We start from the raw sequence: 25,868 nt of genomic DNA, 5'->3' as shown, positions 1-25,868 counted from the left end.
TTGAAACAGTCTAAAGTCTTTTTCCTGGAGGCTGAGAATCTCCTGATCACTTAGCTGATTTTCTGGGGGGTTTCCTTTCTCCCTCATGTGCATTATACATCTCTGTCTTTTCATTTTTATAGGTTTTTGGTGTGGTGACCTTTTTACAGATAAGAGAGTTGTAGCCTCTTTTACTTCTGGTCCCTGCCCCCCTTGTGGCCGAAGTTGGTATGGGGGCTTGCTGTAGGCTTCCTGATGAGAGGGACTGATGCCTGCCCACTGGTAGGTGGAGCTGATTCTAATCCCTCTGGTGGGTGAGGCTTTGTCTCTGGATGGGATTAGAGGCAGATGTGTGCCTGAGGAGTCTTTAGGCAGTCTGTTTACTGAAGGGCGGGGCTGTGATCCCACTTGGATTGTTGTTTGCCCTGTGGCTTCTCAGCACTGACTGATGGATGTGGCCAGATTTTCCCCAAATGGCCACCTCCAGAGTAAGGCACGGCTGCTGAATACTCCGGAGAGCTTTGCTTCCAATGTCCTTCCCCCACCACAAGCCACATTCACCCCTGTTTTCCCAGGATGTCCTCCAAGAACTGCAGTCGGGTTTGACCCAGATTCCTATGGAGACTTTGCTTTGCCCTGGGACCCAGTGCATGTGAAAGTCTGTGTGTGCCTTTTAAGAATGGGGTCTCCGTTTCCCCCAGTCCCGTGGAGCTCCTGCGCACAAGCCCCACTGGCCTTCAATGCCAGATGCTCTGGGGCTCTTTCTCCCAGTGCCAGATCCCCACACGTGAGAGTTTGATGTGTGGCTCAGAACTCTCACTCCTGTAGGTGAGTCTCTGTGAACCAGTTACTTTCCAGTCTGTAGGCTTCTCATCCTTGAGGTATGGGTTTTTTTGTATCACGTAATCTCCCCTCCTACCTCTTGATGTGTCCTCCTTTTTTTCTTCTGGGATAGGATATCTTTTTTAAGGTTTCTGGTCCATTTGGCTGAAGAATGCTCAGTCTTCAGTTGTGAATTTTGCTGTTTTTAGGTGTGAAGTTGAGCTCCAATCCTTCTCTTCAGCCATCTTAATCCCGTCTCCTAGCTACTGCTTTCTGAAACATCATATTTACAATACCACAAGATGCTGAGGTTGCAGAGAAAAAAGCCCAGTACTTCCTTGCGGCTCCTATCTTTCAGAAGACTTACAATGTATACTCTTCTTTTCCCTTTTCCTCTATTGTCTTCTTAAAAATAACCTGGGTTCTCCCCCAGGGATGCATAGGTCTCAGCAACCTCAGCATCGGACATTCTTTCTGTCCTTATTTAGTGGAGAATTTTCACTTTTCACTTCAAGGAAGCACCTTACTGCATCCAAACTGCCAGCATTAAAACTCTGGCACTTTTAGGGCCAAGACTAAGGTGACTAGTTAGAGGCCCTGTGATACCATGCAGTCAACCTGCTGCAGAGATGGCTTCTAAAGTCTTCCCCTTCTAATTTAAATGATATTCTTGCTGGATAGAGTATTCTAGGTTGTAAATTTTTTCCTTTCAGTACTTTAAATATATCTTGCCACTGCCTTCTGGCCTGTAGTGTTTCTGTAGAGAAATCAGCTGATAGCCTTATGAGGGTTCCCTTATAATTAATGTTTTGCTTTTTTCTTGCTGCCTTTAGGATCCTCTCTTTATCTTTTACTTTTGCTATTTTTATTATACTATATCTTGGTGTGGGCCTGTTTGGATTCAACTTGTTTGGAGCCCTCTGTGCTTCCTATATCTTGATAGCAGTATCCTTAAATTTGGAAACTTTCAGCCATAATTTCTTCAAATATATTTTCAATCCCCTTTTCTTTGTCTTTTCCTTCTGGAATTCCTATTATGCATAGGTTGGCCCATTTCATATTATCCCATCGGTCTCTTATATTGCTTTCATGTTTTTTCATTTGGTTTTCTGTCTGCTGTCCTGACTGGGTGATTTCCATTATTTTATCTTCCACATCACTGATTTGTCCCTCTGCATTATTCATTCTGCTCTTTAGTGCCTTAAGCTCAGTTTGTACCTCTGCAAATGAATTTTCTAGTTTTTCTTGGCTCCTCCTTATATTTTCTAGTTCCTTTGTAAAGGAATATGCATTACTGTTCATATCCTCTCTTAATTCCTTCAGTATTTTCAATACCCCCCCCCCTTTTTTTGTCTTTTTGCCATTTCTAGGGCCGCTTCCAACAGCTCATGGAGGTTCCCAGGCTAGGGGTTGAATCAGAGCTGTAGCTGCTGGCCTAAATCAGTGCCACAGCAATGCGGGATCCGAGCTGCATCTGTGACCTATGCCACAGCTCATGGCAATGCCGGATCCTTAACCACTGAGTGAGGCCAGGGATCGAACCCACAAACTTACGGTTCCTATTTGGATTTGTTAACCACTGCGCCACGACAGGAACTCCTCAATACCTCCCTTTTGAACTCAATATCTGTCAGACTGCAGAGGTTTGTTTCATTGTTGTCTGCTTTAGGTGAATCTTCCTGTTCCTTTAACTGGGAATGGTTTCTGAGCTTATTCATCTTGCTTGCTTTTCTTTTTCCTTGAGTTTGGGGAAGCCAAACTGTAGTCTTTTAAGGCTACTTCAATGCCAGAATATCCCTTTGTATTTTTTTGGGGGGGTTACTATTTATTTTTGGTGTGGGAGTTTGAATATTTGCTGTCTCTTTCTTCAGTGTGAACAGGCTGTTGTTCCCAGGATGCTCAGTGTGTTTTCAGGGAGAAGGAGGCAATAGGTAGGGCCAGCAGTCAGTGCCTGGGCTCTAAATAGCAGCAAGGACCTCTGGAGCCTGAGTCTCAGCACCCAGCCCCCGCCCAAGGTTCTCAGGCTGTGGGGTCCAGGCTGGTGGTTCAGATGGTCTCTGCGGCTCTCACTCTGCTTTGCTGTTCTCAGTCCAACTCCTGCATTTTTCTTGGCAACTTTGAGGTCCCACGGCTCTCACTCTGCTTAGCTGTTCTCAGTCCAACTGCTACGCATTTCTCAGCAACCTTGAGGTCCCGCTGACTCAGCTGATGTTTTGTCAGTTAGGTGACTTCCCAGGTGGTGGGTTACTTTTCTCCTTCATGGCTCCCTCTCTGGAATGCTAGTCCTGTCCTGATTCCTTTTCTCTCTCTCATTTTTTTTGGTTCTACCCAGCTATGTCAAGAGTTTCTTGCCCTTTTTGGAGGTTTAAGTTCTTCTGCCAGCATTCAGTTGATGTTCTGTGTGAGTAGTTTTACATGTAGATGTGTTTTTTTGATGAGCTTGTGGGAGATGTGTGGAACCTCTTAGTCCTCTGCCATCTTGCTCCACTTCCACATTTTTACAATTTTTAAAAACTACTGGCTTCATGGAAGGCAGCTGGATTCTCATATCTGCTTTGCATTTAGACTGTCATGATGTTACTACATGTCACATAGTGTCTGGAAAACTCTACTGTTTACTCATGAGTGAAGGAGAATGAAAAAGGAAAATTATAATCTTGATATTTTTATGAAGTTGGTTTACATTTTGGAGTCCCTTGAAGGTGTCTCAGGGACTCCCAGATCCTCTGGACTACTCTGTGAGAACCGTTCCTCTGGGCATGAAGGGAGACACTGGAAAAGTTTCTGGATCTCATGGATAGTTTCTCCATTTGTACTGCCCCGTTAAATAAATTTTTAATAAACTGGAAAAAAGATAATGAAGTAGCAAGAGCCCCTTTTGTGAATAGGGTGTTCTAGGGTAAAAACCCTACTCTATTTAAATTTCATGGGTGTGAAATCATTAATAAGCAGAAGTAATGTTGCCAGTGTCACTGTAATGGCTGTAAAAATCTGCACTCTTACTGTGTTGATGCACTTTGATGCTTTAATGACATCATTTTATGTGTTAAGTGGGATGCAAGATCTTGAAACAGTCTGAGGGGCCTCCTGCAAGGTTAATTGTGCACTGCACACATTCACATATTTGCTGCACGCATTCGCTTACATATTTCCTCTAAAGACTCTGGAAGTTTCTAAACCAATCACCCAAACACCAGGCTCCAGTGTTTGCCAGTCTAGCCTCTTTTCATCACTGAGTAATCCTAAATATGATGCAAATTGTGAGATTAATTATTTTGTATTACTCTTCAGCTTTTCAGAAAAATAGTCCTTAGAGAGCTGAAGGATCAGGAAATGCAATCACTGCTTTAGAGCAGGTTGATTTCCAGCTGTCACTGTCATGGAGATAAAACCTCCAGGCACTGGGAGTTATGGTGACAGGGAAATGAGCTCCATGAGCATGTCTTTTGATGGATTTCAGAGCATGTCTTTTGATGGATTTTTCTATGTCAACATTGATAAATTAAACATATAGCTATCTCTGTTTTAGTTTGTCTAGTTATATTCTTAAGTGAATACATTCCTATTTTGTTTTATTTTCTCTTGAGACGATATAAAATTATTTTTAGTTGCATGGTCTGTGAAAAATTAGGTGCGTTTGACAAAGGTACTTAATGTACAGATGGAATAAACACAATTCTAGTCTTCTAGTTGAATGCACAGCAAAAGCACTGTTGGTTCCAAATTTGTTTTTCTGTGTATGCACCTCATCTGTTGTCAAGATTTATTGAATCCTATGTTTTCTTAGGCCTTTTCAATAGGGTCCTATTAATTCAAATTGTAGGTCAGAAATGCATAACATTTTTTTCACTTTAACAATGATAATTTTTCCTCTCCCCCATTGTTTCAAATAATCATTTTCATTTTATTAAGTGAAGCAATACAATATTCATGCCATTTGCATTGTAAAACTTATATAAAATTATCTTTTCTAATATTTTGTTAATAATTATCAAATTATTTTAGCTGTGAGTTTTGCCTGTGTTTTATTTTATTTATTTTTTCATTAAAATCATTTTATTGTGTAATAACACTTAACATGAGATGTACCTTTTTTAAAAAATTATAGTTGATTTATAATGTTCCATCAATTTCTGCTGTACAGCAATGTGACCCAGTTATACATATATATATGTTCTTCTTTTTCATATTAGCCCCCCTCATGTTCCATCACAAATGATTAGATACCGTTCCCTGTATTATACAGCAGGTTGCCTGTGTTTTAAATTGAGCTTTACAATTGGTTACATAAAAGAGACCACACAACTTATAAAATAGAATAGCTATTTTCCCCCTTTATTTCTCTAAGAAATTTTATCCTACTCAGGATCATGCAATTGGATGAATCCTCTCAACTTTGTTTTTATATAATAAACATAAAACAAGGGGGCTGCACAGTATAGTGAGAAATAAGGAGATTCAGAGTCAGGAGACCTGAGGTTGAGTTTAGCTTCCCATGCTGTCTATGTGATGGCAGACAAGTTTCCTAACTTCTAAGTCTCACCAATGTCATCTATGAAATAGAATGTAAGGTTCTATTACCAGGAATGCTGCCAAGTCTAGGTAGTCATCAACTCAGTGGAAGTTCTGTACTTGTCTTCAGCTAGTTTGCAGCCTCCAACTACTGAGGTTCATTCTCTATATGGCTGTCAAAATGATCTTTTAAAAATGTAAATCAGGAAGTTCCCAACGTGGCTCAGTGGTTAACGAATCTGACTAGGAACCATGAGGTTGTGGGTTCAATCCCTGGCCTTGCTCAGTGGGTTAAGGATCTGACATTGACATGAGCTGTGATGTAGGTTGAAGATGTGGTTCAGACCTGGCGTTGCTGTGGCTGTGACATAGGCTGGCGGCTACAGCTCCCATTAGACCCCTAGCCTGGGAACTTCCATATGCCGCAGATGTGGCCCTAGAAAAAGACAAAAAAATGAAACAATGTAAATTGGAATTTGTCCTTGCTTGCTTAAAACCCTCCAATGGCTTTCTGTTGTGTTTTGGGTACAAAACTGAAAATCTTTCACACCATCTACAAGTCTCCTGCTTACTTGCTCTCCCTCCTCCCCCAACCTCATCCAGTGTCACACTACGTCTCACTCCTGTTAGGATGACTGGCCATCCCAGTCTTTGGCACTGAAAGCTGGAATAGTTGGTCACTCTATCATTGCTGGTCCAGCTATGTGTCCGCATCTTTCCTATCCCAGATCCTTTGCAAATGATATCTTTTCTGAAAGCCACATATTTTCTCATGGTATACCTAGCTCATGCCTGTTCATCATCAAGCCTCAGTTTAAATGCCATATTCTCAGAGAATCCTACCCTGAGCCACACATGTAAGTTAGATCTTGTGAAAGAATAGAACATCTATATGTTGGTCTCTGCTTCTGATTTCCAGCACACAGAGCTCCTAAATCCCTTGGAATTTCCTAAAGGAGAGGAGCACGAGGATCATCTTTTGTTCAGTATTTCCTCTTTGACCCTGGTTCCTGATGTAGAGCTCCAGAATCCCTTGGAATTTCCTGGTGGATAGAAACATCCTTTGTTTTAATGGGGTGACTCTTGGTGGGCTCCTAGATGGGAGCTGGCCACCAGAAAGACCAAGCCATGATTAGAAGCCTAGAACTTTCAGCCCCGCCCCTCATTGTCCAGAGAGTAAAGGGGTCTGGCAATAGAGTTGATGAGATTTATTATGCTTATGAACTGAATCCTGATATAAAATCCTCTAAGTGTGGGGTTTAGAGAGCTTCTGAGTAGTGAACACATGGAAGTGCTGGTGGAGTGGGGTGCCCCAGAGGGCACGGAAACTCCATACCCCTGCCACATTCCTTACCATACAATCCCTTCCTTCTGAATGTTCATCTCTATCCTTTATCATACCTTTTATAATAAACTGGTAAATGTAAGTAACTTTCCCTAAGTACTGTGAGCCATTCTGGCAAATTATTGAACCCAAAGAGGGGGTCAAGGGAACACAAATCTAAAACTGGTTGGCCAAAAGTACAGGTGGCAACATGGACTTGTGATTGGCATTTGAAGTGGAGGCAAGCAATCTTGTGAGACTGAGCCCTTAACTTGTGGGATCAGATGCTGGTTCTAGGTAGACAATGTCAGAGTAGAATTGAAATGTAGGACACCCAGATTTGCTTAGAATTGCTTGGTGGGAGAAAACCCTACACACATTTGGTGACTAGAAGTGTCAGAAGTGTTCTGTGTGAGTAGCAAAGGAGAAACACACAAGAGAAGTGAGTTTTTCCTACACAGTACCATATGTCATTCCTACTTACAGTAGCACCCAGGACAACTACGTACAATTGTGCCTCTGTGCCTGGCATAGCAGCAGGGACCCCCCACAGACTATTTTGTGAATGATGCTCTCTGCAGTTGTATAGTGAATTGATGTTGGAATCCTGTTCTTTTCATTTATAGCACCTTTAACAGTTGTAGTAATGTATAATGAAATATGAATATATAGGAAATTTATATACACACATGTGAAATTTTTATCAACTATTTTGGTCTATAAGCCTCATGAGATGAGGGGCACTGTCAATTTTGATCACTTCTATACTTAGTAACAGGTACAATTAGTGATTTGTAAAATGTGCTTAGTAAATATTTGCTTAATGAATGAATGGGAACACATTTCATATGAATGCAATGACCATGTGAGGTATTATATTGAAGGCCCTTTGTAAGTTAAAATTATTATTTTTTATAATAAATAGTAAATAAAATACAAAAATGATTAGTTTACATAAAAATACCTAGTTTTTACTGTGATGTAAACCTCTTAAATGCTTTTGTAAAGACTTTATAAGCAGTCCATAAGACTTCCCAGAAAAATGCAGCAATAACCAGATAGATGAACAGAGCAAAGCAAAGAATCCAGAAATCTGCCTAAATATATATGTGAATTTAGTGTATGAAAATGGTATTGCTTTATTTAAGGAAAAAAGAAAATACGTTTAAATAAGTGACCTTGAAAAAATTGCATGTCTGAAAATAAAAATTAGATTCCTACCTTATACAGCATATGAAAATAAATTATAGTGGGTTAAAATGTTAAATGTATAAAACATTAATCAAAGAAGAAAATATTGGAGAATGATTTTATAATCTTAGAGTAATAAATTTCTGATAGTTATGAAATAAATCCAGAAAGCATAAAAGACAAGTATATTTGCCTATATAAAACCACAAAAACGTCTACATAGCAAAAGATATAATAAATAAAATTAAAAGACAATGAGAAATAACAAAGTAAGAAAATATGTATAATTCTTATCATGTATACAATTTATAGTTCATAAAAATACATGATATCTGTCTGTATTTCAATTCATAAATCAATAAGAAAAGGAAAAATAACCCAATAGAAAAATGAGCAAGTTTAGGGAGCACCTAATTAATAAAACAAATACTAACAGACATAAAGGGAGAAATTGACAAGAGTGCAATAATAGTAGGAGACTTTACACTGCTTTGACATCAATGGACAGATCTTCCAGACAGAGAATCAGTATGGCAACAGAGATCCTAAATGATGCAATAGAAGAGTTTGACTTAAATGGTATCTACAGAATACTACATCAAAAACAAAAAGGAAAGAAAAACCCAAACCAGAATGTATATTCTTTGCAATCACCTATGGAGCCTTCTCTAGAATAGACTACATACTAGGATACAAAACAAGCCTTAACAAATTAAGGAGTTCCCATCATGGCTCAGTGGTAATGAACCTGACTAGTATCCATGAGGATGTGGGTTCAAGCCCTGGCCCCGCTCAGTGGGTTAAGGATCTGGGATTGCCATGAGCTGTGGTGTACGTCACAGACGCAGCTCAGATCCCACGTTGCCATGGCCATGGCGTAGGCTAGTGGCTACAGTTCCAATTTGACCCCTAGCCTAGGGATTTCCAAATACCACAAGTGTGACCCTAGAAAGCAAAAAATAAAAAGAGAGAGAGAGAATAGAAATTATTTCAAGCATCTTTTCTGACCACAATGTTATGAAGTAGAAATCAACTACAGAGAGAAAAGTAGGAAAAAAGTCACACAGAGACTAAAAAACTAATGGGTCAATGAGGAAATAAAAAAATATCTCAAGACAAATGACAATGGAAACACAACCTTACAAAAGTTCAAAGTATGGCCCAGTAGGATCAGCAGCATCTCTGCAGTGCTAGGACACAGGTTTGATGCCTGGCCCAGCACAGTGGGTTAAGGATCTGGCATTGCTACAGCTGCAACATAGGCCATACTGCAGCTCAGATGTAATCCCTGGCCTAGGAACTCCATATGCCATGGGGCAGCCAAAAAAGAAAAAAAAAAAGAAGAAGAAGAAAAGAAAAGAAAGGAGACAAAAGTGCAACCTTACAAAATCCATGAGATGCAGCAAAATTAGTTCTAAGGGAGAAGTTAATAGTGATACAGGCCTTTCCTTAGGAAACAAGAACAATCTCAAATAAACAACCTAACCTACCACCTAAAAGGATTAAGAAAAGAACAAAAAAACTCAAAGTAGCAAAAGAGAGGAAATAAAGATCAGAGAGGAAATAAGATAGAAATAAAAAATAATAGAAAGGATTAATAAGACCAAGAACTTTTTTTTTAATAAAACAAAGTTGACAAACCTTTAGCCAGGCTCACCACCAGTAAAAGAAAGATGAGCTAAATAAACAGAAGAATAAATGAAAGAGGAGAAATAACAACCAATACTACAGAAATTCAAAACGTCATAAGAAAATACTTTGAACAGTTGTATGACAACAAATTGTACACCCTAGAAGAAAAGGACAAGCTTCTAGAAACAAAGAGCCTACCAAAAAAAAAAAGGCGGGTCAAAAAGAAACAGATAATTTGAATAGATCAACCACTGACAGTGAAATAGAATCAGTAATTTAAAAAAAAGAGGCGGGGGTGGTCCTGGAAAAAAAGTCCAGGACCATATGGTCACTGGAGAATTCTATCAAATATAGGAACAAGGATTTATCTGTCTCAAAATATTTCAAAAGAATGAAGAAGAAATACTCCAAAAGTCATTCTATGAAGATACCATCACCCTGATACCAAAACCAGACAAAGACACTACAAAAAAAAAAAAAATAAAACTACAGGCCTATATCTTTGATAGAGATGCAAAAATACTCAACAAAATATTAGCAAACCAAATCCAAGAATACATAAACACAATCTTACACCATGTTCAAGTTGGATTCATTCCATAGTCATAAGGATAGTTTAATACACACCAATCAGTCAATGTGATACACCAGTTAACAAAAGGAAAGATAAAGACCACATGATCATCTCAATAGCTGCAGAAAAAGCATTCAATAAAATTCAATGATAAAACTCACCAATGTGGGGAAAGAAGGAACATGTCTCAACATAATAAAAGCCATTTATTACAAACCCACAGCCATTATAATACTCAACAGTGAAAAGCTGAAAGCCTTCCTGCTAAATTCTGGACAAGACAAGGATGCCCACTCTAATCACTTCTATTCAGTATAGTCTTGAGAAGTCCTATCCACAGCCATAAGACAAGAAAAATAAATAAAAGATCCAAATCAGAAGAGAAGAGATAAAATTGTCATTATATTCAGATGATACTAATCTATACTATGCTATACTGCACTGTACCATAGAAAACCCTAATGAGGAGCTCCTATCGTGGTTTAGTGGCTAACGAATCTGACTAAAAACCATGAGGTTGTGGGTTCGATCCCTGGCCTCGCTTAGTGGATTAAGGATCTGGCGTTGCTGTGAGCTGTGGTTTAGGTTGCAGGCATGGCTCGGATTCCGAGTTGCTGTGGTTCTGGTGTAGGCCTGTGGCTACAGCTTGGATTAGACTCCTAGCCTTGGAATCTCCATATGCTGCAAGAGTGGCCCTAGGAAAGGCAAAAAGACAAAAAAAAAAAAAAAAAAAAGAAAGAAAGAAAGAAAGAAAAAGAAAGAAAGAAAAAAGAAAAATGAGAAAGGGAAGTTACCAAATAATTTCATGAAGACATGCACAAATGGTTAGTAAGAGGGATTCATCTCATTAATTATTAAATAAATAAAAATTGAAACTATAATGTCACTTTTTGTAAAGGAGGCAAATATTTACAAGACTGAGAATATACAATGTTAACAAGAGTGTGGAGGAAAAAATAGGGTTGTTAAATACATTGTTGATCAAATGGCATAATAGTTTAAAGAAATATTTTATCATATTTTAAAAGAATATTTTCATTGGGAACTTGGGGTTAATAGATGCAGACTATTGCCTTTGGAATGGATAAGCAATGAGATCCTGTTGTGTAGCACTAGGAACTATATCTAGTCACTTATGACGGAGCATGATAATGTGAGAAAAAAGATTGTATACTTGTATGTGTAACTGGGTCACCATGCTGTACCGTAGAAAGTTGACAGAACACTATAAACCAGCTATAATGGGGAAAAATCATTATATAAAAAGGAATATTTTTAGAGTTCCTGTCATGGCTCAGTGGTAATGAATCTGACTAGTATCCTTGAGGACACAGGTTCAAGCCCTGGCCTTGCTCAGGGGATTAAGATCTGGTGTTGCCATGAGCTGTGGCATAGGTTGCAGATGCAGCTTGGATTCTTCATTGCTCTGGCTGTGGCATAGGCTAGCAGCTGTAGCTCTGATTGGACCTTTAGCCTGGGAACCTCCATATGCCACGGTTTTGGCCCTAAAAAGCAAAAAGCAAAAGATAAAATTAAATTAAAATAAAAGCATGCTTAAAAAAAGAATATTTTCATTTAATAGTTTAAAAATTTATGTGTAAGGTACTATTCTAGATGTTGAGGATACAGTAGTTTAAAAAACATACCTCACAGAATGCAACATTTTGGAAGAGAAGTTAGAAAATGATTTTGTAAAAAGCAAATGGAAATAAGATATAGTTATAAAGCACAATGGAGTTCTTTTTCTGATAATGCAAGCTCAGTAATACCAAAAGTGTTCACCAGACTTAACATATATATACCCCCCAAAAGATATGAGATACTGGAATTATCTGACATAGACTATAAAACAATAGTCTATTTATATTTAAATAAATAAGCAAACAAACACAAGCTTGAACATATTTGCAGGAAATAAGATAAAAGTCATACAGCCCATTGGAAAAAAAACCAGACAGAACTTATAGAAGTGAAAAATATAATACCCTGAGATTAAGAACTCGATGAATGAGTTTAATAACAGATTAGACACAGCTAAAGCAGAAATTAATGAATGGAAAGAAAGGTCATAGACTTTATAACATGGAGAGATAAAACATGGAAATTACAGATGAAAGGGTGAAGGACATGGAGGAAACAGTGAGATCTCAAATCATTTAATTGGAGTTTCAAAAGGAAATATAAATAATATTTCAAGAAATAATAGGTGAGAATTTTCCACAATTAATGATAGAAATCATTCAGTAGATTCACGAGATCCACCAATGCCAAGTAGGAAAACAAAAATAAATCTACAGCTTGATACATCATATTGAAAATTCAGACAATCAAAGATGCAGGAAAAAAACAAATTATTTTCAAGGGAATGACAGTTGACTATCTGCTGACTTAATCACAATAAAGGAAGCCAAAAGTCATTGACCTCTTCAGTATACTAAAAGAAAATAATTTCCTACTTGTAATTATATATCGAGTAAATCAGGAAATAAAAACTAAAATCCATTCTGAGACACCACTGTACACCACTCAAATGGACAAAAATTTAAAGTTTGACAATACCAAGTGTTATCAAGGATGTGAAACTGCAAGGACAAATTAAACTTCCATTATTGGGAGTGTGAATTGGTGCTTATTCTTTGAAAAATAGCTCTTACGTCACCTAATAAAGATGAAAGTATGCATGCCATATGGCTCAGAAGTTTTATTCCTGGGTGTATTTCTTGCAAACTCATATGCATGTTTATACACAAGAATGCTGTATTAGCCCCAAACTAGAAACAATGCAGATGTTTACTAATAGTATAACAAATAAATTGTTCTGTATTTATATGATTGGATGATGCACTGCAATAAAAATAAACAGACTTCAGCTGGGTTTGTTAACAACACAGATAAATCTTGTAAACATAATATTTAAAAAGGAGCCAGGACCAAAAGAATCCCTGAAGTAAAATTATTTTTACATAACCATCAAATTACATAAATCAGACTATATCATTTAGGAATTATATCAAGTTTAGAAACTGTAAAGAAAATCTAGAAAGTGTTTACTATTAAAGAAAAAGGTTATTTCGAAGGTGAAGAACAGGGTTATAACAATGAAGGGATACGGAATTTATGAATGTGGGTGGTATTTCTGGGGCACTGGTTAATTCTAAATATCTTGACCTAGCTAATAGTTTTTTAAGTATTTGCTTGATATTTATTTTCTATATTGCCTGTTTATGGTTTTGTTCAGGAGATAACATTTTAGTAGAGACTTGAATAAAATGAGAGAGCAAACCATGCACAAATCTGGAAGAAAGATTCTTTATCTGACTGGAATGCTCTTGACCCAGAATTTTCATCCAGAGTAGTTTATCCTCTATAAATAGCCCTATAAGTTTGCAAAGTTTTACATTCATTGCAACTTTATTTGGACTGTGCAAGTAATTTTGGATTGAGTTTATCTTCAGTGGGGATTTTTCTTGGAGCAAACACTAAACATCAGATTGTTTGGAGTCAGGAGTCATTTCTTTTCTTTTTTTCTTTTTTTCCTGGCAGGCATCTTGTATAACTGCTTCACACTAATTTAATATCAGTGCCTCAGGAAATCCCACAATACATGAGGAGTGTAAATTTATATCTTAAACACAGTTCACGCTTGGGCTTCTACTTTCTCATGAGTCTGCTTATTCTCCCCAAAGCTGTAAAAGCAAAGCTCTCTTGCATCTCACTGACGTACTTAAGGAGGGCCAGAGTGCCTGGAAATCCATGCTCCACTCCCACCTCCCAGTTCTCTGGAAGCAGCCTTTTTAAAGTGATTACTGTGTGCAAGGGTATAAACACTTCAGTGCCTCCTGCCAGCTTCTTTCAGGCTCTGTGGGATTGAGCCAAGGTCTCCTCTTATGGGACTGCTCCATACTGCCCTCCTGTATGGCCTCCTGCTCCCCATCTCCCTTCCCACCCCTGCTAGTGTCTTCTGGGAGCCCTTTTCTAATTAAAAAAAAAAAAAAACTTAGACCAAAATCCTCATCTGTTTCTGGGCAATCCAGCCTAAGACATCTAGTTTTTCAAAAAGTTGGAAGTAATTCCTGGCTGTTACAGGAGGGCTCCTAGAATTTTTCTTATAAGTTTGTGCTGAATTAAGCTTCTTAAAAAATTCATTCTGGTGATTTTCTGAGGCTTCTGTTTTTGTCACAGGGCCACTGTTCAACTCACAGCATCCTTAATTGATAAGGAAATGATTCTGATGAATCCCTGAGCCTTTTGTGTGGACATTACTCTCTGTGGTCGTGGTTCAGCAAAGAGGACCCACACCTGTCAGGAGGAAGCTTCCACAGGCTCCACTCTGAGGGCTGCTGTTCACCTAGGACTGTTCATGGTAGGCATGAGGGGTTTGACTCAAATACCCAATCAGTCTCACTAAAGAGGTTGGAGGACTGCAAACAAATTGAAGAGAATGGGATTTTCTGAAAGGTCTGTAAATAGTTTACCATGAACTCTTAGAGACCAAGGGATTTGCAAGGTAGACAGTAAATTTTGCTCTCTACCTAAGTATATGTTCCCGAGTCAACCTTTAGGTATGAGATGTCCCTCAGTACTGGAAATGCCCTGGAATTCTACCTTATAGGACTCTAGCAATCTGAGTGGGAGATCTGAGTTCTTTTTGCCAACTTCATTCACCCTCTCTCTCAGAACCCAAGTTGGAAGATAATATTCCTGTTAGATGCTGTGAGAATTAACCTTATGTGTCAACTTGGCTAAGCCGTGGTGCACAGATATTTGGTCTAACAGTGGTCCAGGGGTTGACTGTGAAGGTATTTTTCTTATGTGATCAACACTAGATCAGTAGACTGAATAAAACAGATCACCCTCCATAGCATGGGCAGGTCTTATCTAACCAGTCCAAGCAAGGACTTAGGAAAAAACCCGGGGCCTCCCAAGGAAGAAGGACTTCTGTCTCCAGATGGCCTTTAGACTCAAGGCTGCAATATTAACTCTTGCCTAGATTTCCAGCCTGTTGACCTGCCCTGCAGATTTTGGATTTTCCAGCCCTCACAATTGCAAGAGCCAGTTACTTAAAATAAACCTGTGTCTCTGTTTATGTCTTTCCCTCTGTGTCTCTCCTAACTGCCTCCCATATATATTTACACACACACACACACACACACACACACCCTATTGGTTCTGTTTCCCTGGAAAACTCTGCCTAATGTAGATCACATTAAAATATCTCTGATCAAGATCCTTCCTTCCTTCTGGACATTTCATTGTTTAATTAGTTAGTTTGTACTCATTTTTATGTAGGTTAGAGTGCATCTGAGTTTTGTGTTATTTTTCTCCCCATAAATTATGTGAATACTTAGCATTTTTTTTTGTCTTTTTGTCTTTACTAGGGCTGCACCTGCAGCACAGGGAGGTTCCCAGGCTAGGGGTCTAATCAGAGCTGTAGCCGCCGGCCTACGCCAGAGCCACAGCAACTCCAGAGCCGAGCTGCGTCTGTGACCTACACCATAGCTCATGGCCGGATTCTTAACCCACTGAGTGAGGCCAGGGATTGAACCCGCAACCTCATGGTTCCTAGTCGGATTCTTTAACCACTGAGCCACGACGGGAACTCCTGAATATGTAGCATTCTGACAATATGATATGATGCTGAAAATAATTATAAACTTACTCCCCTAAATAAAATTTTGACCATTTGGGGAACAATGTGAAATTTCAATAGGATCTGACTATTCAAATCTAAATTTGTCCTACTCATGAACAAAATTTTGTTACATGTATGTTTTTCTACTTAAAATCTTTTAAAGGTAGAGTTATTACCAACTTGGATATTGGGAGAAAGTTCTAATATAAAGTCGGTCACTGATTCATTATATAACTTCAAGATAACAATCTACCTATTTATATGTGAAGAGAAAATGAATATTTTTCTCAAAAAAAAATGAAAGATGAACTTCTAGGTTATTTTTGGTGGCAGGTCTCCAAGATGGCCTTTAGTGATATTCATGCCCCTGTTATGGTCCTTCCCTGCCACATTAAATAGGACTGACCTGTGACATCAGTAGGATGGTGTGGGAATTGCAGAGTGTGTCTTCCAAAGGAAAGATGGTGCAGCTTCATTCAGCCTTGCTGTTTTGAGTCACTTCCCTTGGGGGAAGCCAGCTGCCATGCTGTGAGGACACTCAAGCTGCCCTGGCTAGGGAGAGTGTCTGTTTGCAGGGAGCTGAAGTCTCCTGCCAGGAGCCGTGCGGGTGCGCTTAGGGTTGGCTCTTCCTGTTCCCATTAAGCCTGCAGATGACTGTTGCCCGGGATGACTTCTTGACTGAAACCTCAGGACAGCCCTGAGCCAGGACCTCCTGGCCAAGTGACTCCTGAATTCCTGACTCACAGAAAAAGCATGGGAGATAATAAATATTTATTATTGTTTTAAGCCATGGTTTGGGGGTAATTTGTTAGGCAGGGATACATAACTAATCCAAGCAATTTTTATTGAAGACGCTTTCTAGTGACTTCACATTTCAAAAAATTACATTTTAACTTCTGGCCAGGATTCTAGACATTATTTGAAGGTGCTCTGTAGCAGTTAGTGGTGTGTGTGTGGTGGGGACAGTGGTTGAGAAGAACGGAAATAACTGGCACATAGAAAAGAAGTGGAGGCTGTAATGGATTTAAAATATCATCTTCTGCAGGTGTGGTTGCATTTGTATGTGAGCAAACTGAATGTTACCTTCAGAGGGTAGAAGTCTATAATTAATATGATGTACCACAAATGAGCACTAGATCTGGGATTAGAAAACATGGCTTGGGGTCTGCCCCTTTCACTTTGAAGTTGAAAAGGTTGAGGAGTCTTAAATATTATGTTCCTTGTCTAGATGTGAAGGGATAACCCTCCTATCTCATATCATGTAGTGAGGGAGCCTCAGGTGACAGAATATATGTGAAAGCAGTTTGTGAATCATGAAGGGTCATACAAAGTAAGTAATTATTATTATTACTTACTACTTTGGGGACATATAAATGGAAGCTTTTCTGTATTTTATAGGCCACAAAAGAGTTCCTTTTAAATGTGGGTTTACGTTGCTCTCCAAGACCAAATCAACATTCAACAGGAAGTACCCAGGTCAGTAAATGGCTGGAAAATCCAATATTGCAGTGGAAGCTTTTCCTGAGTAGGACCACAAATATTTGCCTAAACTGGTGCATATAACATGCACTTCCTTTAACTAAAAACATTTAGGGAGTTCTTCTTGTGGCTCAGGGGTAACAAACCTGACTAGCATCCATGAAGACCAGGGTTTGATCCCTGACCTTGCTCAGTGGGTTAAAGGATCTGGTGTTGCCATGAGTTGTGTAGGTTGGTCATGGCTCAGATCTGGTGTTGCTGTGGCTGTGTGGCATAGGCCGGCAACTAAAACTCTGATTTGACCCCTAGCCTGGGAACTTCCACATGCCATGGTGCAGCCCTAAAAAGCAAAAAAGCAAAAGAAAAAAAAATTAGATGAAGCCATGCCTACAGTATCAATGCAGTAGATGTCCCTTGTGTTTTGTGATTATTGACCAATCTTGCAGTATTCAGATTGCCTGTTCACATTGGTGAGCTTGGAGGATCTTAGTACCAACAAGCATCTTCTGGCAGTTTCCTGACTGCCTACACCTGGACAGTTAACAGAGGGGTGCTGCCAATTGGAAACAAATATTTTCTAGGAGAAAGGAGGTGGGAAAGAGAAATTATAGTGCCAGGATTTCACTGGAGAGAACATCCTATTTGGCTCACAATGTGTTCTCCTTGCCAACATAACAAATTGCTCAGTGCATCCCAAGGGACCCAAGTGTCTATTAAGGAGGAAACACAGCCAAAGGAAAATCAGAAAAAAAGGCAGAGGCTTCATTTTGACAGCACTTTAACATCTTCAGCTGCATGAAGCCTTAGTAATAATCTCACTTCATTTTTTTCATTTTTTAAAGTTTTATTGAAGTATAGTTGATTTATAATGTGATAATTTCTGCTGCACTACAAAGTGATTCAGTTAAACATGTATACACAGCCATTATCTTTCAGATTCTTTCCTCACATAGATTATCACAGAATATTGGGTAGAATTTCTGTGCAATATAGCAGGTCCCCATTGGCCAGTCATTCCATATACCATAGTGTGCACATGCCAGTCCGAAACCCCCAGCCCATCCCTTCCACCCCCACCTGTTCCCTTTGGTAACCATAAGTTTGTTTTCAAAGTCTGTGAGTCTATTTCTGTTCTGCAAATAAGTTCATTTGTATCCTTCTTTAAGGTTCCACATATAAATGATATGTGATGTTTGTCTTTGACTCTCTAACTTCACTTAGTATGATAATCTCTAGGTTCACCCATGTTGTTGCAAATGGAATTATTTCATTCTTCTTTACAGCTGAGTAGTATTCCGTTGGATGTATGTACCACATCTTCTTTATCCATTCCTCTGTTGATGGTCATTTAGGTTGCTTCCATATCTTGACTGTTGTAAATAATACTGCAGTTAACATTGGGGTTCATATATCTTTTCAAATTATGGTTTTATTCAGATAGAAGTGCACGAGTGAGATTGCTGGATCATATGGTAGTTTTATATTTAGTTTTCTGAGGAACATTCATACTGTTTTCCATAGTGGTTGCACCAATTTATATTCCTGCCAACAGTATGAGAGGGTTCCCTTTTCTCTACACCCTCTCCAGCATTTATTGTAGATTTTTTGATGGTGGCCATTCTGGCTGGTATAAAGTAGTACTTCATAATAGTTTTGATTTGCATTTCTCTAAAAATTAGTGATCTTGATAATCTTTTCATGTGTTTTAGGGCCATCTGTAAGTCTTCAGAGACATGTATATTTAAATCATCTGCCCATTTTTGACAGTGTCATTTGTGTGTGTTTGTATATATATTGAGCTATAGGAGGTGTTTGTATATTTTGGAGATTAATCCCTTGTCAGTTGCATCATTTGCAAACGTATTCTCCCATTCTGTACATTGACTTTTTGTTTTATTTATAGTTACCTTTGCTGTGCAAAAAATTTTAAGTTTAATTAGGTCCCATTCATTTATTTTTGTTTTTATTTTCATATCTCTAGGAGCTGGATCTGAGAAGATATTGCTGTGGTTTATGTCAAAGATTCTTCAGGTTATGTTTTCCTCTAAGAGTTTTATAGTATCTGGTCTTTAGGTCTTTAATCCATTTTGAGCTTATTTTTCTGTATGGTGTTAGGAAGTGTTATAATTTGATTCTTTTGTAAGTGGCTGTCCAGTTTTCCCAGCACCACTTATTGAAGAAACTTTCTTTTCTCCATTGTATATTCTTGCGTCCTTTGTCATAGATTAGTTGAACATAAGTGCTTAGGTTTATTTCTGGGCTTTCTATTCTGTTCCATTTATTTATATTTCTGTTTTTGTGCCAGTACCATACTGTTTAGATGACTGCAGCTTTGTAGTATAATCTGAAGTAAGGGAGCCTGTTTTCTCCAGCTCCGTTTTTCTTTTTCAGGCTATTTGGGGTCTTTTTGTTTCAATACAAATTTTAAACTGTTTTGTTCTAGTTCTCTGAAAAATGGCATTGGTAATTTGAAAGGGATTTCATTGAATCTGTAGATTTCCTTGAGTAGTATAGTCATATTGACAGTATTGATTCTTCCAGCCCAAGAGCATTGTATATCTTTCTATCTGTTTCATCTTTGATTTCTCTCATCAGCATCTTATAGCTTTCAGACTACAGGTATTATTTTTTTTCTCTTTAGGTAGGTTTATTCCTAGGCATTTTATTCTTTTTGATGTGATGGTTAATGGGATTGTTTCCCTAGTTTCTCTTTCTAATTTTTCACTGTTAGTATATAGAAATGTAGTTGATTGTGAAACTTTACCAAATTCATTGATGAACTCAGTTTTCTGGTAGCATCTTTAGGCTTTTCCATATAGTATCATGTCGTCTTCAAACAGTGATAGTTTTACTTCTTCCTTTCCAACTTGGATTCCTTTTCTTTTTTTCTCTGATTGCTGTTGCTAGGACTTCCAAAAGCACGTTGAGTAAAAGTGGTAGGAGTGGACGTCCTTGTCTTGTTCCTGATCTTAGCAGGAATTCTTTTAGCTTTTTACCATTGAGAATGATGTTAACTGGGGGTTTGCCATATATGGCCTTTATTATGTAGAGGTAGGTTCCCTCTATGCCTACTTTCTGGAGGGTTTTTAACCAGAAATCAGTGTCAAATTTTATCAAAAGCTTTTTCTGCATCTATTGAGATGGTCATATGGTTTTTATTCTTCAGTTTGTTAAAATGGTATATCACACTGATTGACCTGCGAATATTGAAAAAATCCTTGAATCCCTGGGATAAATCCCACTTGATCATGGAGCCACAGCAACACATGATCCAAGTCACAACTGCAACCTACACCAGAGCTCATGGCAATGTGGGATCCTTATCCCACTTAGTTAGGCCAGGGGATGAACCTGAATCCTCATGGATACTACTCAGGTTCATTTCTGTTGAACCACAACAGGAACTCTTGATCCTTTTAATGTACTGTTGGAATTGGTTTACTAATATTTTTTTTTCTTTTCATGGATTTTCCTTTCATAGATCATTTATTTATTTTTTTAAGTTACTTAATGAATTTTATTACATTTATAGGTGTACAACAATTATCACAACCAAGTTAATGCTTTACTAGTATTTTTGTTGAGGATTTTTGCATCTGATAGGGCCTGTAATTTTTCTCTTTTTGTGTCATCTTTTCCTGGTTTTGCTATCAGGGTGATGAAAACCTCATAGAATGAGTTTGGAGTTATCTTTGCTCTACAATTTTTTGGAATGGTTTCAGAAGGATAGGTTTTGACTCTTCTCTAAATGTTTGGTAGAATTCACCTGTCATGCCATCTGGTCCTGGATTTTATTGGAAATGTTTAAATCATAGTTTCAGTTGCAATGCTCATGATCCATCCATTCATCTTTTCTAATTTTTTCTGGTTTAGTCTTGGAAGATTGTATCAAGACTTAGAAATTTAAATTTATAAGAATTTATCAATTTCTTAGGTTGTCAAATTTATTGGAATATAGTTGTTTGGAGTAGTCACTTATGATCCTTTGTAAATCTGTCTTCCACCTCACTTATTTGTTCTGCCTCCTGCATTCTGCCCTTAGTTTCTTCTAGTGATTTTTTATTTCAGTTGTTGTGTTTTTCATCTCTGCTTGTTTAATCTTTAAATCTTCTGCTTCTTTATTAAATGTTTCTTGTAATTTATCAATCTTTGCCTCCAGTTTTTTTTTCCCAAGATCTTGGATCATTTTTACTATTATTACTGTAAAGACTTTTTCATGGAAATTGCTTATCTACCATTCACTTAGCGAATTTTCCGGGGTTTTGTCTTGTTCCTTCATCTGGCTCATATTTCTCTGTCTTTTTATTTTGTATAGCTTTCTATGTGCTTTCCTTTTTGTAGGCTAAAAGGTTGTAGCCTCTCTGCCTTCTTGTGTCTGCCCCCTTGTGGCTGAAGTTGATACATGGGCTTGTGGTGGGCTTCCTGATGGGAAGGACTGGGCCTGCCCACTGGTAGGTGGATCTGAGTTTTGTTCCTCTGTTGGGTAGAATTTGTCTCTGGTGTGATTAGAGGTGGCTGTGTGCCTAGGAGGACTTTAGGCAGCCTGTTTGCTGATGGGTGGGGCCTGTCTTCCCACCCTGTTTGCTGTTTGGCCTGGGGCTTCTCAGTCCTAATGGGTGGGGCCAGATTTTTCCAAAATGGCAGCCTCCAGGGGAGTATATACAGATAATTATTCCCTGGGACCCCCACCTCCAATGTGCTTCCCCCACAGTGAGCCATAGCCACCCCCTGCTTTTCCAGGACACCCTCTAAGACCTGCAGGTAGGTCTGACCCAAATTCTTATGGAGTCCCTGCTTTGCCCTGTAACCCAGGGCACATGTAATCCTGTGTGCACCCTCCAAGAGTTGAGTCTCTGTTTCCCCCAGTCCTTTGGAGCTATTGCACACAAGCCCCACTGGCCTTCAATGCCAAATGCTCTGGGGAATCCTCCTCCCAATGCCAGATCCTCAGGCTGGAGAACCTGATGTGGGGTTCAGAACTTTCAGTCCTGGGGGAGAGCCTTTGTGGTGCAGTTATTTTTCAGTCTGTGGGTTGCCTACCCAGTGGGTAAGGGATTTCTTAGATTTTGAAAGTGCTCCTCCTACTATTTCAGTGTGACTTCTTCTTTGTTTTGGGGCATAGGGTATCTTTTTTGATAGCTTCCAGTCTATTTTGTTGATAGTTGTTCATCAGTTAGTTGTTATTTTGCTGTTTTTGTGAGAGGAGGCAAGCTTGAGTTCTACTCTGCCATCTTTTCTCTCCCCCTGTAATCTCACTCCTTAACAAACATTTGGTGGCCAGAAACATGAGGCAGTGGTAGGTTCTTTTGCTCCTCAAAGTGTGGTTTGTGGCTTGGCAGCATCTCTGTGAAGATTCTCAGCTGCCCTCCCTCATGCCCTGTAGAGACCCACCAATCAGGATTCACATTTCATCAAGTTCCCTGCATGATTCATATCCACAATGATTTGGTCCATTTTCTCCATGTTATATTTCCAACCCTCAGAGCAGGAAAACAACATGGAATCATCTAGTTCAGACTACTGCTTTTAGGCTGGTGGGTTATTACTATCTGTATTTTATAGATGAGATACCTAAGATCTAGGAAGCTTAAGCCAGTTGCCTAAAGTCACAGAACTTGATGTTTACTGTTACAAACACAGCCATAAATACCTGCTTTTTCAGGGTCTGTTCAGTCTCCTTATATTTCACTTTGGGAGAGTGGATTTTCTGGCCTGTATTCATTTCTTTTAATCTGGAGGAGAAAAAACAAACTACCTACTTATTTTAGCTTTTGCTCTTCAAACCAGAAAAAAAAATGTTTCAGAGAAATGTTATAGTTTTGCCTAAGGGAGAATCATCTTGACACACAGAATAAAAGCACAGACTTTAGAGCTTGAGGCATACCTACTTCCAAATGGACCTTGGAGCTTGTTTCTGTCAATTGCGTGTATGTGTGCATGTGCGTGTGTGTGTTGGGGGGAGCCCCTTGGGTGCACTTAATCAGATAGAGAGATATCACTGAAAAAAACCCTTACAGCAGAACCTGCTGTCCTATGTATAAAAAAGGCACTGTACTGTACTTAATTTAGCCCTCCATACAGAAAGGGTCATGAATATTCATTTTTGCCTAAGAAAATTATTTCTTTTCACAGCCTCATGTGTGATGCTGCAAGCTAAACTAATCAACATGGCTAATTTTAGCCTTAGTTTTGAAAATTTGTTTTAGAAAAGGTCACAGTGTTGGTATTAACCTATAGCTTACGATGTGCGAGGAGAAAATATAAAAAAGATATAAAATCAAGTAACTGCCACACTCCTGCTCCTAAGAATATAAACAGCTTTTTGTATTTGAGGTTTAGTTCCATTTAGAGTCAGTGATATGATTAATGACGTAGACGTAATCCGTGCTATGCTTGAAAGATATTGTCTACTCTGGGGGTCTACTATGGGGGTCAGGGAGGTCCAGGAGCTGCCTTTCTCTGGGGTAAAGGGTTGGAGCTGGACATCTATTAAAGTTCTACTTGTAGACACTGTATAAAGGAAGGTGGGAAAAGGCATCTTTCAGAAGAGCAGGTTTGGTTTGATAGGTCCTTTGACATAGCTCTGGGGCAGGCAGAAGAGACCGAGGCTAGAATGGGATGGAGCTGCTGGCTCTCCCCACTGAGCCCAGAACTGGGATAGTTGCAGGTTCACTGGGGCCTGTGGTTCCACATTCCCTTTCACAAGGTGGGGTTGGTGGTGGTGGAGGGTATGCTGGCCAGGGGAAGGGCAGAGGGTCAGAGAGGTAAAGGGACCCACATCCCAGGGCTTCCAGGAAATACGGCCAAATTAAGCTGAAGGTTACAGCCCAGCAGGGCAGGATATACAAAGGGAGGAGTCTCTAGAAAAGCACTGCCAGCTGGACATCCTGGGAGAATGGAAACCTTCTGTAATCCTATCACAGGAGATGTGGCCATTATGACTGAGGAACTGGATTTGTCATTTCATTTCCTTGTTTTTTTTCTGTTTTGTTTTGGCTTTTTGTTTTGTTTGGTTTGGTTTGGTTTTGGTTTGGTTTTTTAGGGCTGCACCCACAGCATTTGGAAGTTCTCAGGCTAGGAGTTGAATCAGAGCAACAGCTGCCAGCCTAAACCACAGCCACGTTAATGCCAGATCTGAGCTGCATCTGCGACCTACACCACAGCTCATGGCAACTCCAGATCCTTAACCCACTGAGCGAGGCCAAGGATCGAACCCGCATCCTCATGGATCCTAGATGGATTCATTAACTGCTGAGCCATGAAGGGAACTCTTGGTTTCCTTTTAATTAATTTTCATTTTAATAGCCACACATGTCTGATGGCTACTATATTGGACAAGGCAATTCTTAGAAGGAGAGCTCCTCAAAGTGCTGAGGTTGAAAAGCAAGAGCGAGTTCAGGGGGAAATGTGGAGCCCAGGTTACAAAAGTCAAGGTCTTGATCTAAAGGTCCACCTGAGAACCATTTGGAAAGTGTCAGAAAAATGAAAAGACCCAGTGCAGGGCCGCCCAATCAGAAGCCCCTTTGTTGCACACCCTAACTGAGTGCTCCCTGCTTCATTAGGAGGAGAGGACAGGTCTGGGAAAGTGGGCTGCAACCAAATGATGAAAGGCCTCGGCTGCTAAGCTGAAGATTCTGTACCCGGTCTTATTGGCAGTGGGGGAGCTCTTGACAGGGGAGAGAAATATGGTAAGTGTTTTAGGGAAGATTTGTGGCAGCCTGGGTGAAACTGCAAATGGTCACAGAGCTAGTGTTCATTCCCCCTTGGAGTATGGGGGTATTTGTTTCACGAGGGGCTGTCTGCGTGTTTCCCTAGACTGAACAGTGGTTCACAATATTCCTTAGTGAATACGCTGCTATAAGCCTCCAGCCCCACTAAATAAATGGTGATTGAAAATTACACTTGCCTCCCATGGGCCCAAAAAGGGGCTGTGTAATGAAATAGAGGTACAGGAGCCCTTTGGCAAATGGCCTCCAGCAGGGGCCCCGGATACCCATAGAAGAGGTGACTCACTGTGGGGAGGAATGATCGCTGGTCCCAGGGTGCCCTTCTCCCTCTGTGACTTCAGAGCTCCAGTGAGCAATCTTATCGACTGCCGATGGGAACTGTATTCTAGGCCCAGCTGATGACTCACCGCATAACCCTGATAAAAGCCTTTCGTGGTTCACTGTGCAGGGAGAGACGGCTTTTCAGAACTGAAAAGGAAAAATAAAATCCAGTGTAAGTCGAAGTTTAGAAATTGACAAAAGAGCAACATTTCAGAGTCAGTTCTTTCCTTCTAATAGTATAAGGGAACATTTGTCCAGAGGTGGGACTGGTGCCATTATTAGCTCCTGGGGGAATGGAAGGCTGGGGTTTAAGAGTGATCCTTATTTACTTGATGGAGTCCAACTGCCTCTGCCCAAGCTGTGTTTTCTACAGCTCTGCAGTTGGCCCTTTATGTGTAAATGCTGCTTTTATACCAGTAATGATGGAACTAACCTAGATGTCAGCTTAGCATCCCTGTCCCTGGGAAGTTTGGGAAGCTTGGCCCAAACCATAGCTTGTCTAGAGCTCTCTTCATTGTCCCTGTGCAGGCTCCCCTCTCTCTCAAGCTCATGTCAGAGGCTGGTGGCCTTCACATGACATGGGTTCAGTTAGAAAACCCAGCTTTCTCACCTGTACCAGATGTTTGAGGAGCTCAGCATCTCACAGAGCATGTGACCATCCACTGTCTTGGTGGC

General features: G+C 39.6%; 1 protein-coding gene across 6 annotated transcripts in view; it reads left to right on the top strand.

Moving 5' to 3' along the window:
• NEK11 (NIMA related kinase 11) overlaps positions 1 to 25,868 on the top strand; it is a 293,211-nt gene that overhangs the window by 159,179 nt on the left and 108,164 nt on the right. Inside the window, exon 13 of one of the 6 annotated variants that reach the window (XM_084991787.1) lies at positions 17,065 to 17,165. The exons of the other annotated variants lie outside the window; for them this stretch is intronic. Within the exon in view, the coding sequence (XP_084847913.1) occupies positions 17,065 to 17,150 (86 nt within the window). The 3' untranslated portion in view covers positions 17,151 to 17,165. Of the gene's footprint in view, positions 1 to 17,064; positions 17,166 to 25,868 lie in introns of those variants that run through there. 6 annotated transcript variants of the gene reach the window in all.

This window comes from Sus scrofa, chromosome 13 (assembly GCF_054392235.1).
Source record: "Sus scrofa isolate SSC_HxYL_T2T_F1_AM1 chromosome 13, Sscrofa_HxYL_maternal_Yorkshire_Landrace_v2.0, whole genome shotgun sequence".
Taxonomy (NCBI): Eukaryota; Metazoa; Chordata; class Mammalia; order Artiodactyla; family Suidae; genus Sus; species Sus scrofa.
The sequence above is the reverse complement of the archived record's forward strand: the minus strand, read 5'-3'. Positions and strand labels throughout refer to the sequence as shown.